This window comes from Brassica napus, chromosome C2 (genome assembly GCF_020379485.1).
Source record: "Brassica napus cultivar Da-Ae chromosome C2, Da-Ae, whole genome shotgun sequence".
Classification (NCBI taxonomy): domain Eukaryota; kingdom Viridiplantae; phylum Streptophyta; class Magnoliopsida; order Brassicales; family Brassicaceae; genus Brassica; species Brassica napus.
The window spans coordinates 2,664,161-2,681,088 of record NC_063445.1 but is presented as its reverse complement, the minus strand read 5'-3'; the positions used below and the strand labels follow the sequence as shown (position 1 = coordinate 2,681,088).

General features: G+C 39.7%; 5 protein-coding genes and 1 pseudogene across 7 annotated transcripts; 2 read left to right on the top strand and 4 right to left on the bottom strand.

Annotated features, from left to right (window-relative positions):
- Window positions 1-698: 698 nt before the first annotated feature.
- Window positions 699-4,091, top strand: LOC111205559 (annotated as a pseudogene).
- Window positions 3,370-4,125, bottom strand: LOC106384254 (50S ribosomal protein L10, chloroplastic). Its single transcript, XM_013824251.3, has one exon. The coding sequence runs from the start codon at window positions 4,123-4,125 to the stop codon at window positions 3,460-3,462; it is 666 nt and encodes a 221-aa protein (XP_013679705.2). The 3' UTR covers window positions 3,370-3,459.
- A 368-nt stretch (window positions 4,126-4,493) lies between these two features.
- Window positions 4,494-6,481, bottom strand: LOC106384241 (hydroxyproline O-arabinosyltransferase 3-like). 2 transcript variants are annotated; one of them, XM_048746369.1, is made up of 6 exons: window positions 5,788-6,481; window positions 5,623-5,720; window positions 5,467-5,536; window positions 5,302-5,373; window positions 5,023-5,136; window positions 4,494-4,698 (listed from the first exon to the last, which is right to left on the bottom strand). In XM_048746369.1, exons 1-6 carry the CDS (start codon window positions 5,977-5,979, stop codon window positions 4,636-4,638), a joined length of 609 nt encoding a protein of 202 aa, XP_048602326.1. In that variant the 5' UTR covers window positions 5,980-6,481; the 3' UTR covers window positions 4,494-4,635. The 2 variants fall into 2 exon arrangements, with proteins under 2 accessions (XP_048602326.1, XP_048602325.1); XM_048746368.1 differs by lacking the exon at window positions 4,494-4,698 and having other exon boundaries at window positions 4,715-5,136.
- A 236-nt stretch (window positions 6,482-6,717) lies between these two features.
- Window positions 6,718-8,987, bottom strand: LOC111205561 (ADP,ATP carrier protein 2, mitochondrial-like). Its single transcript, XM_022701630.2, has 4 exons — window positions 8,786-8,987; window positions 7,815-8,304; window positions 7,369-7,737; window positions 6,718-7,274 (listed from the first exon to the last, which is right to left on the bottom strand). Exons 2-4 carry the CDS (start codon window positions 8,292-8,294, stop codon window positions 6,978-6,980), a joined length of 1,146 nt encoding a protein of 381 aa, XP_022557351.1. The 5' UTR covers window positions 8,295-8,304; window positions 8,786-8,987; the 3' UTR covers window positions 6,718-6,977.
- Window positions 8,988-9,666: 679 nt separating this feature from the next.
- On the top strand, window positions 9,667-14,188 carry LOC111205562 (flowering time control protein FY-like). Of its 2 annotated transcripts, none has more exons than XM_022701634.2 (18): window positions 9,667-9,888; window positions 9,979-10,070; window positions 10,145-10,213; window positions 10,315-10,419; window positions 10,531-10,626; window positions 10,724-10,806; window positions 10,921-10,992; window positions 11,067-11,164; window positions 11,500-11,559; window positions 11,649-11,709; window positions 11,791-11,878; window positions 11,977-12,040; window positions 12,264-12,342; window positions 12,553-12,642; window positions 12,745-12,830; window positions 13,060-13,496; window positions 13,586-13,753; window positions 13,915-14,188. In XM_022701634.2, exons 1-18 carry the CDS (start codon window positions 9,759-9,761, stop codon window positions 13,966-13,968), a joined length of 1,932 nt encoding a protein of 643 aa, XP_022557355.1. In that variant the 5' UTR covers window positions 9,667-9,758; the 3' UTR covers window positions 13,969-14,188. The 2 variants fall into 2 exon arrangements, with proteins under 2 accessions (XP_022557355.1, XP_022557354.1); XM_022701633.2 differs by having other exon boundaries at window positions 9,668-9,888; window positions 13,912-14,188.
- On the bottom strand, window positions 14,138-15,402 carry LOC111205563. The gene is made up of 3 exons (XM_022701635.2): window positions 15,193-15,402; window positions 14,671-14,937; window positions 14,138-14,398 (listed from the first exon to the last, which is right to left on the bottom strand). Exons 1-3 carry the CDS (start codon window positions 15,306-15,308, stop codon window positions 14,311-14,313), a joined length of 471 nt encoding a protein of 156 aa, XP_022557356.1. The 5' UTR covers window positions 15,309-15,402; the 3' UTR covers window positions 14,138-14,310.
- Between the last annotated feature and the right edge of the window lie 1,526 nt (window positions 15,403-16,928).

The following is a 16,928-nucleotide window of genomic DNA, read 5'->3' as shown; positions in this document are numbered from 1 at the left end:
TATAGCATATTTATAAAGTCATTGCATATGTTTTGTTCCAATAAAAATCATTTTGAGATCAAATCCCAAACGACAATTTTCCAGTGTGAGCAATTACTGCTTGAAATTGAAATAGCACGACAGGAAAAGGAATAAAGAGCCCAATAATCCGAGACAACCTTTATCACTGTTAAGACCTATTATTTTATACATAAACAAAAGGAGATGTCATTTTAAATTGGTGGCTAGACTAAATGGGTTGTTTGTCTTGGTTTTGTCCAAGTGGTTTGTGGTCATCGTGAAGTGTGGTTCAGATGAGGATTCCTGTTTTCGATGAAGAAACCTCCTGCTTTGTGTGCTTGCCTGCTTAGTGCATAACAAGAATCCGGCTAGTCATATAGAAATAAGTTTTTGTTTAGTCTCTTGCACGGTTGTTTATGGATTTAGTTTAAGGTTGGTAGTTTGATGTTCTGTTTTGAAGTATGTGTCCCGTTTCTTTGGGCTTTGGCTTCCCTGTTAGGGATTAGTTTCCGGGGGACGTTCATGTGTTCTGTCGGCGTTAGACATAACAAATTATACAACATCTGTTTTTTTTTTTTTTCTGTCGCCTAATTTTATTAAGAAGAAACATGAAGGATTACAAGATAGCATTCTTAAACCGAAGAGGATTACACTCGGTACACAACCCAACGGTCACACATAACCGATCCTGGAAACTAAGCCCATTCAAGGGATGCCAATAAACACATACACATAACAGCCATAAAAGATAAAGACAGACTGAAACCAAACATCACCGGCGAGGGCTCCAAACGGACATGAAACAACAGATTCAGAACTCCATGAAAGATACTTATAGAGATTGCCACGGCCAAACCACCAATAAGCCACTTCCTCCTTGAACAGTGAGGGAATACCTCAGGAACCAAATAACCAAACTTCACCTTCCGACAAGTTGGAATCAGCAGATTCACCACACACTCTCGGAAATGGCAGGGCAAGCACGACCGTTGAATGTCTAGTGATGGAGCTTATGAAGAAACCATATCACACCCCTGCCAAGACACCCCCGCCTGCCGTATCCGCTACGACGTCGTTATGAACTCTCTCGGCCGTTATGTCTGCTCGTCACGTGCGTCGGAGGCTCCCTCTCCCCGAGGAAGTTACGAAACATCTTCTTGACCTCTCCTCTCTGTGTTGGTGCGCGGAGGATAGAGTCGTGGAAGAGTTTGTTAGTGGGGCCCAGGACGAGGGTGTACGCGGAGTCTGCTGACGTGGAGGTTCTTGACGCTGCTGAGGTGCTGAGGAGATGATTAGGCAAGGGGAGAAGCTTTTTGGGGAGTATGATTGGGAGAGGTTTGATTTGCTTGTGCTGCCTCCGAGTTTTCCTTATGGAGGGATGGAGAATCCGAGGATGGTTTTCTTGACGCCTTCTGTGATCAAAGGGGATGCCTCTGGGGGTCAGGTTGTGGCTCACGAGCTTGCGCATAGCTGGACTGGGAACTTGATTACTAACATTAACAACGAGCATTTCTGGTTGAATGAGGTATGGTTCTTGGAAGATGAATAGATGTGTGTGTTAGTTAGTTATAAGCGGTTAAGAGTATGTTTCAGGGGACATGGATTAAGAGTATGATCTAGTGTTTGTCTTGTTAATGGGAAAGAAGCTAAGTTTATATGTTTATGGCAATAGAGGTATGTTCTTGATCAAAGCTCTTGAAGATGAATAGATGTGTTAGTTAGTTAGCTTTGGATTGTTCTGGTGTTTTTGCTTCCTTTAGCTACAAGCAGGGATACAAATGATTAAGAGTTTGGTTCAGGGGATATGGATTAAGAGTATGATTAGTGTTTGCCTTGTTGATGGGAAAAATAGCTAACTTTATATATGTTCATGGCAATATGAATACTAACTAACGATTAAGAGTATGATTAAGAGCTGGAATACAAACGATTAAGAGTAAGGTTTAGGGGGCATGTATTAAGAGAGTGCTTAGTGTTTGCCTTGTTAATGGGAGAGAAGCTAACTTTATATGTTTATGGCTTTGGACTGTTCGTTGCTTTTACTTCCTGTCACAAACATGTATAAGAACGATTAAGAGTAAGGTTTAGGGGACATGGATTAAGAGTATGATTAGTGTTTGCCTTGTTGATGGGAAAAAAGTTAACTCTATATGTTCTTGCTTCACTGCATAAGCTACTCTACCTTAAAGTTCATGACTTTGTTGATGGGAAAGAGTTTATTTTTTTCATGTGTTTATGGCAAATAGGGGTTTACAACTTACGCAGAGAGGAGGATTGTGGAGGTTGTTCAAGGAGCGGATATAGCTACTTTGAACATGGGGATTGGTTGGAGAGGCCTAAAAGATGAGATGGAACGTTTTAAAGACAATTTGGAGTGCACTAAGCTGAAGAATAATCAACAAGGAGTTGATCCAGATGATGTATACTCTCAGGTCCCATATGAAAAAGGGTTCCAGTTTGTGTTGAGAATTGAACGTCAGGTTAGTTTTGAATCCCCCAACTTGATCTTCTCTTGTGTAATGTTACTAATAAACTTTTCAGGTTGGGAGGACTGCTTTTGACGAGTTCCTCAAGAAATACATTGCTACGTTCAAGTTCAAGTCGATTGATACAGATACGTTTCTTGACTTCCTGAAAGCGAACATCCCTGGGATAGAGAAAGAGATCAACCTAGAGCTGTGGACTGAAAGCGTCGGTATACCGGAAGATGCATATGAACCAGTCTCAACCATTTACACAAAGATCATATCGTTGGCAGAAGAGTTTAAGCAAGGAAAAATGCCAAGTGAGGATGAGGTTGCTGAGTGGAAGGGTCAGGAATGGGAACTGTACTTGTTGGAGAATCTTCCTAAATCATGTGAACCCTCTCAGGTACTTTTATACTTCCTCTAAGACAATAAGAAGCTGTTTGGTGCATTTGAGAAGATAAAGAGACTCCCAACAGCCTAACTAACAGTCGCTTAGCTCAATAGTTAGTCTTGGATTAGTGCACAAGTAGAGGAGAAACAATTTGTGGAGGTGTTGGGAGATTGAATGTTTGTTTGCTTATTGGTGAATCAGGTCATGGCGTTGGACAAGCGCTACAGACTAGCAGAATCAAAGGACTACGAAGTGAAGGTGTCGTTTTCTGCAACTCGCAATCTCATCCAAGTGCAGAGAGTACCATGGAGAAGTGGAGAAAACTCTAAAAACCGTGGGAAGGATGAAGTACCTTCGTCCACTCTTCAACGCTCTTGCACAATCTGGTGGAACCGAAGAGAAGCAGCTGGCGAAACAGGTGTTTGCAGAAGCACGAGAGACTTACCACCCCATAGCTCAGGGAGTAGTCGAGTCTATCCTCTCTAAGTTCATCTAAACCAAGAACCCATCTTTAAAAAAAAAAAACATTTCAATAAAACTGTAATAAACAATTGCTTGCTGCTCGAGTCATAAACAAGAAAGTGAATTGCTTTTAACTAATTATGCATTGTTACTCTCATCTTCAAGCTTCTTGACATAAGCCTTAAGCACCATGATAACCTCAATGGCCGGCGCTTGTAAAGTAGATACGAGATTAATCGCCGGACTCTGGAGAGCTCCGAGCATCTTAGCGTAAACCTCAGCTCGTGTAGGCATCGTCTCAAGGGCCTTGAAGTTGTCAGGCGCGTAGAACTTACCTTCGAAGACAGCACCGGCGAAGTCATTGTCCTCGAGTTTGCGTTCCTTCTGGAAACTCCGGTACGGTTTGATGGCGGAAGGGATCTCATCGGTCTGAACAAAGAGCCAAGCGTTCATGCCTTTCATACAAGGCTTGAGAGCTTCCCATTTGGTGCCTTCGATGGCCTTGAAGACGAGAGTGTTCTTGGCGACGACGAGCTTCGTGGTGTCGGGGAGAGTTCTGCGGAGGTCTTGGAACTGCTTGACGGTGAGGCCTTTGTAGTTGATGGCGGCGAGGAGGTGGCAGTTCTCGAGATGGGACTTGACGGTCTCGACGGTTTCTTCCTTCTTGGAGCGAGAGACTGCGGATCTGATGACTGGGAGGCGAGGGTAGTTCGAGGGTTTGGAGAGTTTGGGAGATAGGGTTAAGGCTCGGTTGTGGCAGAGAGGAGAGATGGAAGAAGAGAATGAGAGAAGAGCAACCTCCATTTTTGCTCTGAGAAGATAGAGAACTGTGTCTGCGGTTGAGGAGGGAGATAGATCACTTGAAAGAGTCTCTCTGTCTTCCTTTTTTAATATATTTTAATTTATTAATTCATGGATAAATAGGTTTGGTTGACAGAACTATTAACTCCGTCTAGTTGGAAACGTGTGTCTTTTAGACAGGACCATCACCGTCTGGTTATAAAGTAATTGTTTGGTCTGGTCTGGTAATGAAGTATTTTTTGGGTCAGGTCTGGTTATGGAGCATTTTTTTGGTCTGGTCCGGTTATTAAGTATAGTACCCCCGCTTCATCGCATTACTCATTAGTAAATCTTCACCATCTATGCTAATATCATTTTACTATCACCTAACCACTTCTTGAACATTGTCTCAAACAATTTTAATCGTGCAACTGAAAGTAAAAGGAAAGAATAAGTAAACTTTTCATTTGATAAATATATTGTATAGATTAGTTGTCCTTTCTATGGTTTGTGTCTTGTGGTTGTGGATGGGAGTTAGAGAGTGTCCCAGTTAGGGATATTTGATGTGGCTTCGTTCAACATCTTCACAAGAGTCACCTGCATCACCACCACCACAACACACACATGTATTTAGGCAAGTTATCAACAATTTGGATTCTCACTTTCACGCTTCTTGTCAATGATTAACCACAAGTGGCATCTCTGAGAAACCGTTACTCCTTAAAGATATTGGAAACTACCTTAAACATACTTGTGTACATTAGTCTTGGAGATTGAAAAAACAACATCAGACTTGGGATAAGCATTTGGGTTTGAAGTAGTTATATAGTCTCAATGGCCATGTTGCGGATAAGTTCCCTTATGAGCAACGGATGGACACACATCAGTATTTTGTTTTATATAGTGGTGAGTATAACATACCACACTTTCTGGAACACCAGGAGGCGGCATAGAGATGTTCCTCGGAGGAGGACCTCTGAGATGTAATCTCTTATCAAATCGCCACTCTCCTGTTTTGCCATATGTCAGCTCACCCTGTATTTAGGAGTGGTAAGGTAATGTACTTCTTTTAACATATGAGACTGATAAAAAAGTAGTACTAAATATGGAGTTCTGATGGAGAATCCTTCAAATGACACTTGGTAGCACAAGTACTGAAGAATCAAATTATCTGCCAAGAATAAAATGAAGGAATGTCACCTTCATGTTGTAATCGCATGCATAAGTGTAGTGGATGATAAACATCGCCTTGGTAGACAAATCCCATGGAGGCTGAAAGATATGATGAGAGATCCCTTAGTAACACAGAACAAAGACATTGAAAAGAATATCATTAACGTTACTCAGAAAATGGTTGCTTTCTACCTGAACCATGAGATCTCTACGAAGCATGTGCCGCACCCCATGCAGAGCAGATGCAATTGCGTAACCGTACCTTATCAAAACAGACTGTCAGAAAAACAATGAAAAGTCATGGAACTAAGATATATGAATATAGATGTTTGTTTTTCCAGTGCTAACATTTCCAGAACCCATCCAAATGCCTTATCAGTATCTGGATCATGTTTCATTGTCAACGAGACATTCATCCATGTAGGAGCAATCTTCTCAAGTGATTCCTGCATAAGAAAGTAAATGCATGTCAACATCAAGTTTAATACATAAAGCACAGATAATCAATCTCACCTTGCTTATGATAACAGGAGAACTACCAATGGGATCAATATTTGTCACAGGTCCCATCTCCACTGGATAATACTTTCTGACTATGTTCTCGAACTTTTGAGGTGTGATATAGAAAAACGGAAAAACTGCTGGGGAGCCTCCAGCAGCCAAGTTGGGAAGAGGGTTAACAAATATATGATCAGGCTCTGCCATAAGGACATAGCTGCACCAACAACATATGCAGGAGATTTTAGCAAACAGTGTTTTGGTTGTCTTGTAGGAAAGGAGACAGGACTTAACTCTTCCTTGATGGTAGCTCTTTCAAGCCACTGCACGAATGCCCACGGTCTATTTAACACAACATACCCCTACGTACATCAAACTATTAGATTAACAAAAAAAAAAACTCAAGATGAAAAGAAAGTTTCTCACCTGATCAAGACCTGGGGAAAGAGGGTCGACGACAAATGTTGGTATCTCACCCATCAAGTTGTCGGGATTACCGGAATGCAAAATGCGAGTGAAGCCTCCCATGTCTGAACGGGGAAGAGCTTTTTTCTGTTTATACCAATAATACATTATACGACACTGCCACTTATTGTAACGAGAATCTGTAGCTGTTACTGCGACGTGAAAGGGTGGTGAAGAGGTCTTGGCCTCTCTATGAGGCAGAGGATCTAGAAGTGGACTTGCATCTAAATTAATGACACCAGATCTATTGTGGATTATAAGGTTGAGAAGATTATATGTAACAAGAAAGAAGCCGAAAGGCAAGAGAAAGAGAAGCAGAGTCGATGCTTTTCCCATTGTAATGAACCAAGCGACAGAAACTAGTGATTGCAATGTCTAATTACGTGATTAGTTCAGTACACTACCGAACCTTCAAATATATGAAACCGATTGTTTCAACTTTCATATAATAATGTTACAGACACGAAGATATCCTCAAAATATTAAAAAAAAAAACGGTTAAACTTAATAGAACAAAAGTCACAATCGAAAATAGGTTCAAAGGAGGAAGTCAAACTCCATCCCCATACAAAATTTATTCAATAAGAAAAATTCCCCTTGCCTCCTCTCTAGTTTTTATAGCAAAAGATTTCATCAACATCTTGACCTTTTTTAAAAAAAGTCTGAAAAAACTGCAAATTAAATCGAGAAAAATAAAAATAAAGCCGAAGCTTTTTAACTGTTTGGTGGATTAGTATTGCTTAGCCGGATCCAGATCCGTACTTCTTTCCGAGAAGAAGTAACTGGAGCTTGTCGTATCCAGAGAGCACACCAGCACCTGCAATAGCACGGAGGATGTTGGCACCAGCACCCTTGAACAGAGACTTGGGTCCTTCCTTCTTCAGGATCTGTTGGAATGCATCCATGGAGCTCTTGTACTTGACGGCTTCACCGGAGGTCATCATCATTCTTCTACGGACTGTGTCGATTGGGTACGATGCAAGACCAGCACCGTTGGTGATGAGCCATCCAAGGGCAAAGGAAGCGAAGAAACTGTCCTGAAATTTCCCAAAACGGAAAGACAGATAACAACATCAGACACAAACAAGGCAAGGCAGGGTTTGGATGTCAAAATCAGAAACATAAATAAACCTGGAGGTCAGCGGGGAGGAGAGGCTTCAAAGAGTCATACAGACCAAAGTAGAGACCACGGTAGACAATGATACCAACACAGGAGATGTTGAATCCACGGTAAAGTCCAGCGATACCATCGGACTTGAGAGTCTTCTTGTAGACATCAACAAGACCATTGAACTGCCTTTCACCTCCCTTCTTGGCTGCCTTGGAGTCGTTGGCGAGACGGGTACGTGCATAGTCAAGAGAGTACACGAAGAGAAGGGAAGATGCACCAGCAGCACCTCCAGATCCCAAGTTACCAGCAAACCACTTCCAGTAACCATCCCTGTCCTTCTTAAAGTTGAAAAGCCTCTTGAAGTAATCTTTGAACGCAAAGTTCAATGCCTAGAAAACCAAACAATACATCAATAACTCAAAACATCATCCAGTAAATAAAAAAAAAGGGTGTAATTTAACCAAACCTGAGTGGGGAAGTAACGGATAACGTTAGCAGTGTTTCCTCTCCACAAAGAACCAAACCCTTCATCCTTAATAGTCCTTCCGAAACAATCACCAATACCCTTGTAAGGCTCAGATAACCTACCAGCCTTAAGCATCTCATCCTGGTTCTGAATCAAAAGCTTCACACGCTCAATTGGAGCAGCCGCGGTCTTAGAGACAGCAGCGGAAACACCACCCATCAAGAAATCAATAGCGAAGCTAGAGAATCCTTTCTCACTTGGAGCTTGCACAAAAACAGGAGAAGTAGTAGTAGTCGCCACAATCCTGGAAGAGGCCGCGAGAGGGTACTGAAACGCAGCGTTCGAGTAGTTTCCGTAGGTCGCACGCCTCTGGAAACCAGATGCGTAGCCATGGATGTCCTGAGAAACCCCGGAGCGCATGAGCTGGCCAGAAGAAGCCTTCTGGAGAATCGAGGGTTGTTGCTGAGTCTGTTCAACCATTTTTGCACCTCTGCAAAAGTCAACAACCTCTATGTGAGCTATAAGGCATTGATTATAACGTAAGCAGCATAAGCACATAGTACAAAAGCTTCAGATATAATTTATACACGTATGACTTTCACCAATGAGATCTAACAACCTATCAATCCAAAAACTATATCAAGATCACATTCATAAGCAAAAAAATCTCGTTAACGACGTCCGAGCAACAGATCCATACATCAGCATACAATATAAGCATCAGAGACGAATCATTTCGAGATCTACACAAACAGATCGAAAAACATGATACAGATCTACTAAACCAAGGATCTAGATTCAATTCAATCGCGAAACACGCAGAGAAACGATCAGATCTTAAATCTCGAAGCTAAACCATTTCACCTTTGTTGATTTATATGATAAAAAAACTGTGAAACAGATCGATAAAATCCGATGGACAACGAGGAGAAATGACGAGCTATATAGATCTGAGAGGAACCTAAACTTACCAAAGGGAATCGATGGCGAAGAGAAGGTCAAGGAGGAGGGAGAGATTCTTCGCCCTTTCTTGTGGGAGCTGAGCGAAGAGAGAAGAATGAGCTGAATGTCTTTTGTGTGGCGATGAGGCGACTCTTCTCTTGGCCTTTTATTTCCTCCAGAAAATAGGGCCGCGAGTAGTGAGTGATGGAAATGATCTGGTGTGACGCTCCCCAACGAGCTTAGAGACTCTACGTCCGTTAGATGGATTTTCAGCCGTCGATTATGATTACTAAAGGAAATAATACGTGTATGGAAATGTATAAGACTCCTTTATTGACCCTAGATCTTGCCAGCTCATTTTCGCCGGGAATCTGGAATGTGATTGGGCACTTGCCGGATTCGCTAGTCAACTATCTGTACGGTGCCGTTTAAACGTTTTTGAATTTTAGTTAATACCGGGTTTTTATAAGGGCAAATCTCCAAAATAACATTTTTCTAAGTTTATATCACAAAAATAGCACTCAAAAACTAAAATGACCAAAATAGCATTATATCTTTTGAAAATTTTAATTTTTTTTTATTTTTCAAAATTTGAAATCTTATCCCAAAACCTCATTTCTCAACTCTAAACCCTAAACCCTAAACTCTAAACTCTAAACCCTAAACCTTAAATTCTAAACCCTAAACCCTAATCCCTAAACCCTAAACTTTAAACTCTAAACCCTAAACTCTAAATCCTAAACCCTAAATTCTAAACCCCACCCTTTAACTCTAAACCTTAAATTTGTGACTTTTGATAAAACATTAAGTGATATTTTTGTGACTTTTTAGCTTGAGTGCTAGTTTGGGAACATAATGATTTAGTGCTATTTTTATTTTTTTCTCTTTTTATAACCCAGATTAAACCGATTGCTAAACGAACCGAACCGAACCAATCGATACTTTCTTCAGGGTTTGACTCGCCGAGCGAAGAAGAGAACCCTAACCTTTCGTTAGACTTCGATGTACGGAGATTCGATGCAGCAGCAGCTTCCACCAATGCATCACCCGCCGATGATGCGTCAGCCCTCCGCCTCTTCCACCAACATCAACCCCGACTATCACCATTCCTCTGCTCCAAATCACTTGGACTGTAAGCACTACTTTCGAAAAAAACTTTTTGATTTTGCTTTCAATTAGAGATGACTACGAGATGTGACGGATCTTGTGTGATGTTTTGCAGCACATGTTGACAGTTTTGGGGGGAAACGAATGAGAAAGCATACACAGAGAAGAGCTGTTGATTACACGAGCACCGTTGTGAGATACATTCAGGTATTGTATACCTTTTTTGTGGAAGTTAAAGCACAATTTGAATATACTCAATATATGTTTTTTTTTTTGTTCAGGCTCGAACATGGCAGAGAGACTCAAGGGATATGACCTCTTTGCAACCAACCCCAGCTGCAGCAGTTGATGTTAGATTCGTTTTCTTGATTATTCAGTAATTTCTTGATCTTTGGATCACTGTTTTCAGTGTTTTTGAATTTTTGTTTGTTTGTTATTATCAATGTTTCAGATGCTTCCTCCAGTTGCCTATTCAGATAATCCTTCTACAAGCTTTGCTGCCAAGTTTGTTCACTCGTCTCTAAACAAGAACCGTTGTTCAATCAACTGTGTAGTGGTATATCCCTTTCTCACCTGCCTGCATTATATTCAACTCTGTTTGTCTGTTGAACTATGTTATGGTAACTTATAGTGATGATTGATGATTGGGTTTTTGTTATATATATAGTGGACACCTTCTGGAAGACGTCTTATCACCGGCTCTCAAAGTGGGGAATTTACTCTTTGGAATGGGCAGTCTTTCAATTTTGAGATGATTCTTCAGGTTCACTTTTTCAGATTGTTTATATTAATCTTTCGGGGACTCCTGTTTTGTTTCCTCTTTGATGGTATTGATTGTTGAAATCTGTTGTCAATATTAGGCACATGATCAACCTATAAGGTCGATGGTGTGGAGCCACAATGACATTTGGATGGTTTCTGGTGATGATGGAGGCACGATAAAGTATTTTCTCTCTTTCAACCCTTATGTTGTGCCTTTTTTTTTTAATTCTATGAGTCGAATTTAGTTTTTTTTTTTTGCTGTGATAATAAGGATCAATTGTCTCTTGTTTATCAGGTATTGGCAGAGCAATATGAACAATGTGAAGGCTAATAGAACTGCTCACAAGGAATCCGTTCGTGGTATAAGGTAAAAAAAAATTCCGATATTTTAATTTGCATTGAATGAATCTCTTTCAAACTTTAACATCGTGTATCAAACAGTTTCTGTAAAACAGATTTGAAGTTCTGTTCGTGTTCTGATGATACAACTGTTAAAGTGTGGGATTTTGCCAAGTGCCAAGAAGAAATTTCACTAACCGGTAATGTTATTGAAACAGATTGGCGGCAGATAGCGAACTTCTTGGTCGCTGTCCTTTTTTTACTGATTTAAAGTCCAGTCGAGATGTGTTTTAGCTGTATCTTATTAGAATTTGACCCATTGGCTACATAGAAAAAAAATTAATTGAGATTCGGTTTGGTTTTATGCCATGCAAAACATACTTGGTTTTGGAGGCTCCAAAATTGGTGGTTAAGACAATTTTGTTAATCCTGTTAGAGGCATGCTTTGACTGTTTTTTTTTTCCCCTCCATTTTGTATGAATTTTGAGGATTATTGAAGTGATCAAAGGGTTCTTTATATTTTGAACTCAGGCAGGCCATGGTTGGGATGTCAAGTGCGTCGACTGGCACCCCACAAAATCCCTACTAGTTTCTGGTACTGATTTCGAATAATACAGTAATATGGAAACAGTTGTTTGCTTCAGAGCTTCTCGGTGACATATCAGTTTTAATTTGTGTTGTCAGGTGGAAAAGATCAACTTGTCAAAATATGGGATACTAGAACTGCAAGAGAGCTTTGCTCACTGTAAGTGATACAAAACGTAATCTTGTTAAAATTTTCAGGTTTAAGCTTTGACGAATTTAATGGCTATTCTCACTTTTGCAGTCATGGTCACAAAAACATGGTGCTTAGTGTGAAGTGGAACCAAAATGGCAATTGGCTTTTGACAGCCTCGAAAGATCAAATAGTTAAGGTAAGGGTCACTTTCTTTGGGTCTATGGATTTGCGAACAAGAATTTTTCCGTGCCTTTGTGGAAGCATTTGTATGACACATATGCATGTAATCTGCAGCTGTATGATATAAGGACTATGAAGGAGCTTGAATCCTTCCGTGGGCACAAGAAAGATGTAACATGTAAGCTGTCAAATTATGTTATGATCATATCTTCATACATGTGGAAGCAGAGCCTGTATAGATCTAGTGTTTCTGTACATTGGCTAGGACTAATGTATATGTTTTCAAAATATTATTAATATACCCATTTTTTGTTAATATCACATGAAGATTCTCAATTGCTTTCTTCGACATTTTTTATTTACAACTATTTCTTATCAAAAGTTGTCAAACTCTTTTAAAGCTTTGGCGTGGCATCCAATTCATGAAGAATACTTTGTCAGTGGGAGCGCTGACGGATCCGTTTGTCATTGGATTGTCGGGTAGGTTTTGTTGTAACGCTATATGCTATTATAGTTACCCAGTCACGCTGTTGTTGCTTTGATCAATTATAAGGATATATCAAATCATGTTTCTTGTCTACATTTTATATCCAGCCAGTCATGACACATGTACATGCTAGTAGGATCTTTTTTAACCTTTTATTTCGTGGCTTCATGTTTGTATTATTATGAAACTCTTCTTAATTTCAGGCATGAAAACCCGCAGATTGAAATCTCAAATGCTCATGATAACAGTGTTTGGGATCTTGCATGGCATCCTATTGGATATCTTCTTTGCAGGTTAGAACGATAATCTGGTTCAAGAGTTCCTTAGCAGTTTTATTTTATGATAGTTTGTGGTTAGCACCAGATTATTAATTTTATTTACCCTGATATGTGCAGTGGTAGCAATGATCACACAACCAAGTTTTGGTCCAGAAACAGGCCTGCAGATAATCCTCGAGATGCCCTTACTATGCAGAACCAAGGTTTTTTTGTGTATTAATATTTATGTTTTTAGTAGGCATCTCCACGGAAAGTGTGTGAGTGTGCATAACTATTATGCCTTCGTCCTTATAAATAGTAAGGATGTTGTGATAGTTAACTGGTTGGGCTCGTACTTGCAAGTTGTATTATAGCCAGAAACTAGTGTTTATATTTATTTGCATTGTTTATGGAAGTGCTTAAGTTGTAATCTGTGTGTCTAATTTGTAACAGGGTATAATGAACAAGGTTTTAGCAATCGCCTGCCTGATAGTTTCCAACCATCCGAAGCATCGCCAACTCCTGGAGCATTTGTTCCTGGACTGACCCGGAATGAGGGGACCATCCCAGGAATCGGAATAGCAATGCCGTTTGATGCATCCTCTCAAGGGGAACATAATCAACCTCTTCCAGGCGGTATGGCTCCTCCGCTGCCACCTGGTCCCCACCCATCGCTTATTGGAAGTAGCCAGCAGCAAGGGTATCAGCAACAACAACAACACCACCAAGGACATCCCCAGCAAATCCCTCCAATGCCCAATATGCCTCATCTTCAGCGACCACCACCGTCTCATATGCCATTGCGTCCTCATCATCCCCGCCCTATGCAAATGCCTCCTCACATGCCACCTTCCTCGATGCCTATGTCTCATCAGATACCTGGACCAATGGTGTGAATCTCAGATCTCTTGAGTACTATATGTTTCTTATACTACTCTACTGAAAGAGATATTGATATCGTCTCTTTTTGTTGGATCAGGGGATGCAAGGGGGCATGAATCCTCAGATGTCGCAAGGCCATTATATGGGTGCTCCTTCGGGTCCATTTCCAGGACCACCAAGCAGTGGTGGACCCCCAATGTATCCCCAAGGACGTGGTTTCAACCGTCCACAGATGATGCAAGGGTACAACAACCCTTTCCAACAGGTCTCTCTACACACTCTTCTATTGTTATTTAGTATACTCGTTACAGTTTCAAATAATTATATGTAAAGATTGGTTAGTAGTTTCTACGGTATGATTAGATGTTGGAGGTGAATGAAACTCGCTGACTAATCCATTCTCTTTATTTTTACTCTCTGCAGCAGCCGCCGCCTTTACCTGCAGGCCCTCCGCCAAACACCAATCAGCAACATCAGTAGACCATCATTGTAACAGTACATATCTTGTTTGTAGACTTGGCCAGTTCTTACAAGGAGTTCTGTTTAAGATTATTCAACTCTGTGAAATGGTTTTGCCGTTGATGTTTTAGTGACTTTCAAATGTCATATTCCAGTTTAGTTTTCGTTTAACGAACTTGAAGAAAACTACTTTTGTTTCAGAGTTTTTTGTTCTAAAAATAAGATTGACGTTTACATTAAACAGTTTATGCTAAATCTAGTCATGATAATGTAGATTTCATAAAAAAAACACTGTTTTTTTATTTCCCACCAACTAAGATACCACAACTATAGGTTGCATTCAAAAATCAAAACTGAATAAAACTAATCCTGATTAGGAGGTGTTGCCTTGGAGGACTCTTGCCGTTTCTTCACAAAAAGCCTGCTCATATCTTCTGTGGCAACATTGCTCCTGCAGACATCGCGTTAGGCGATCAAGAGTGTTTCAAACAAGACATTGCATATAATTTAAGAACTAGTTTCTCTCATTAAGATGCCAGCAATGTCAACAATTCTTAAAACTTTATAAAACACATTTCATGCGTAAAATCCCCTTTCAGAGAGAGCATTTGTGCAACTTTGAATGATTGCTAGTAACATTCACAGACTTCTCCATAGTGTTATGGGTTTAGAGAAATATAGAGTGAACATTAAAATGAAACAAGCCACATATCATCGACTAACCTTCCTTTGAGCTGAGGAGGCACAAGCAGGTTACCCGAAGTGTCTGGAATATTCTTGGAGTGAGGCAAAGCTCCTCTTGGCACCTTGGGACGACGAGGAAGAGAAGAAGAGTTCCCATTTAACTCTCGTTTTCGCATTGCAGCTGCAACAACGGAAGCATGGTCACCACCGCCACTCACACGTGTGAGTGTTGGTGACTCCAGAAGAAGCAAAGCATCTGGTAGCTGAGGAAGTCCCTCACTTTCTTCCTTCTCATTCAAAGATCTCCTAACAAAAAAAAAAACACAAAGGGTCAACTACAACCTAAACCAACTTAGACTGTAATAAAAGAACAAAGCTTTGAGCTTGATCGTGTTAATGAGATCGAAACCAACCAAAAGTTATTCATTTTCGAAGCGAAACACATACTCTGCTTCCAAATACAGATACACATACACATACAAAGACGTACGATTCCAGAAGCTACACAACCGATTAATCATCGAAAAAATCCAAACTTTGGAAAACTCTAAACTCACTCACCGTGATTTCGGGGGAGAGGGTTTTTGTTGCGGTGGTTGTGGCAAAGCTGCCTTGTGCTCCGCCGCGGGTAAGACATCGTCGTCGGATGAAGAATCGTCGTAGTCCACCAGTGACATACCTTCCTTCACGCCTTGCTCGAAACGGTGTCGCTTTAGTCTTGCTTGCGCCACCAACACTCTCTTTTAATGTAATAAGAACAAATAACCAAGAAGAGGTTAAAATAATTAAAATAAAAATTCTACAAATTAAACATTTCATGCTTAACATTGCAAACCGATGAAATTGTTTTTATGCAAAATTAGATCAGATGATGTGGTAGTTGATGTGGCAACCAATGTATGATTTGGCTAAAAAATAAATATTATGTATGATATTTGAATATTTTGAAAGTTCAAGTAGGTTTTAGTACGGTCATATAAATCGTGTATGAATTGAACATATTGTAATATGTTGGGTATGAAACTACTGTTTTTCCGAGTGTTACATTTCCAACAAGTAAAATTTGGAAATGTATGTAAGTATATACATTGTTCGCAATCCCACACACTCATCTCAAGCTGCTCTGCTTGTTTCAGCTACTACTATTGCTTGATTTCAAAGGTCATGTCTTTATGGTAAGACGGTTTATGGATGTAATGAAAGTAAGACAGAGGAAGTTGACACTTCCCAGATTAGTTGAATATAACGAAGCTTAAAGGAGTCTTTGGAGACTAATAATGAAGTGATGGAATTGGAGAATCCTGTTACTAGTAGTTAGGTTTCAGCAGATTTTATTCATCAGATGGCCGTATATAACAATGTCGAAGAATGAGAGATAATATGGGGATGATAATGCCAATATGCTTACATGAGATATTTTACCGGTTTTAAAAAGCACGGGAGCATGTCTCACAAGAGGAACTAAGGAAGAGGTATTGGATAAAAGAGAAGAAGAAACTAGTAGGTGTATTTGTTCTGATGTTGAGGTACTGATTCTAGAAAATGGAGTAAAGGAGAATGATCAAACTTCCAAAAACCAAAAAACCAAGAAAGTATTTGTACTACCAAGATCTCTCCAAATGCCACATGGGTTGATAAGTGATTGTTTTCGTGATGTTTCTTCCCGAGTCAAATATATATAGTGATTTAGATCATATTACACCAAGTTTCACTCAGGGTACCACACTGTCTGCTTCAGCCTTCAGATACCCCTAGTGAAAATGTAACAATCTCATCATAAATTATCATAGATCAGTTATTATGATGTAAACAGATTTATTCCATATAATGAATTTTCCAACCGCACCATACTAAAACTACACTTCACATTTAAAACCATTTGTCTCGCTGCATTTGCCACACTTGAAACCTTCACATGTGAGCAATTTATTTTGTTTATATGCTTTGATGTATAGTTTCCATTAGCCTTTGTATACAATCAAAATTTATTTTTCAAAATGACAAATGGACAAAATATTGGAAAATAGAGGAAATAAAAGAAGATAAAAATTGTTACATCAAGATCTTCTTCATGAAGAGAAATTTTTCATTTAAGTTTTTTTTTGTTTTTTCAAAGTTCATTGTGAAGATTTTTATTCTTATTCAATCACATCCTATTTATGTTTTTATCATATAAATTACTATACTATTAATATTTTCACTTATTTATCTCATATTAAAATGATGATTTGAAAGAAAAAAAATAGTTAGGAAAAAACATGTTATTGCTCTATACAGTTCTACAAACCTTTAAACCA

Bases quoted from the DNA above. Each gene is read 5' to 3' on its own strand.
- LOC106384241 (XM_048746368.1), bottom strand. From the start codon at position 5,979: ATGGCAGAGCCTGATCATATATTTGTTAACCCTCTTCCCAACTTGGCT. The intron at 5,721-5,787 runs GTGAGATTGATT...TTTCTTATGCAG, and splicing joins CTCCTGTTATCATAAGCAAG to GAATCACTTGAGAAGATTGC. The intron at 5,537-5,622 runs GTTAGCACTGGA...TGTTTTGATAAG, and splicing joins TTTGGATGGGTTCTGGAAAT to GTACGGTTACGCAATTGCAT.
- LOC111205561 (XM_022701630.2), bottom strand. From the start codon at position 8,294: ATGGTTGAACAGACTCAGCAACAACCCTCGATTCTCCAGAAGGCTTCT. The intron at 7,738-7,814 runs GTTTGGTTAAAT...TTGGTTTTCTAG, and splicing joins TCCGTTACTTCCCCACTCAG to GCATTGAACTTTGCGTTCAA. The intron at 7,275-7,368 runs GTTTATTTATGT...GGGAAATTTCAG, and splicing joins TCCTCCCCGCTGACCTCCAG to GACAGTTTCTTCGCTTCCTT.
- LOC111205562 (XM_022701633.2), top strand. From the start codon at position 9,759: ATGTACGGAGATTCGATGCAGCAGCAGCTTCCACCAATGCATCACCCG. The intron at 10,627-10,723 runs GTTCACTTTTTC...TGTCAATATTAG, and splicing joins ATTTTGAGATGATTCTTCAG to GCACATGATCAACCTATAAG. The intron at 12,831-13,059 runs GTTTTTTTGTGT...AATTTGTAACAG, and splicing joins CCTTACTATGCAGAACCAAG to GGTATAATGAACAAGGTTTT.
- LOC111205563 (XM_022701635.2), bottom strand. From the start codon at position 15,308: ATGTCACTGGTGGACTACGACGATTCTTCATCCGACGACGATGTCTTA. The intron at 14,938-15,192 runs GTGAGTGAGTTT...TTTTTTTGTTAG, and splicing joins CCCTCTCCCCCGAAATCACG to GAGATCTTTGAATGAGAAGG. The intron at 14,399-14,670 runs GTTAGTCGATGA...CGATGTCTGCAG, and splicing joins CCTCCTCAGCTCAAAGGAAG to GAGCAATGTTGCCACAGAAG.
- LOC106384254 (XM_013824251.3), bottom strand. From the start codon at position 4,125: ATGGAGGTTGCTCTTCTCTCATTCTCTTCTTCCATCTCTCCTCTCTGC.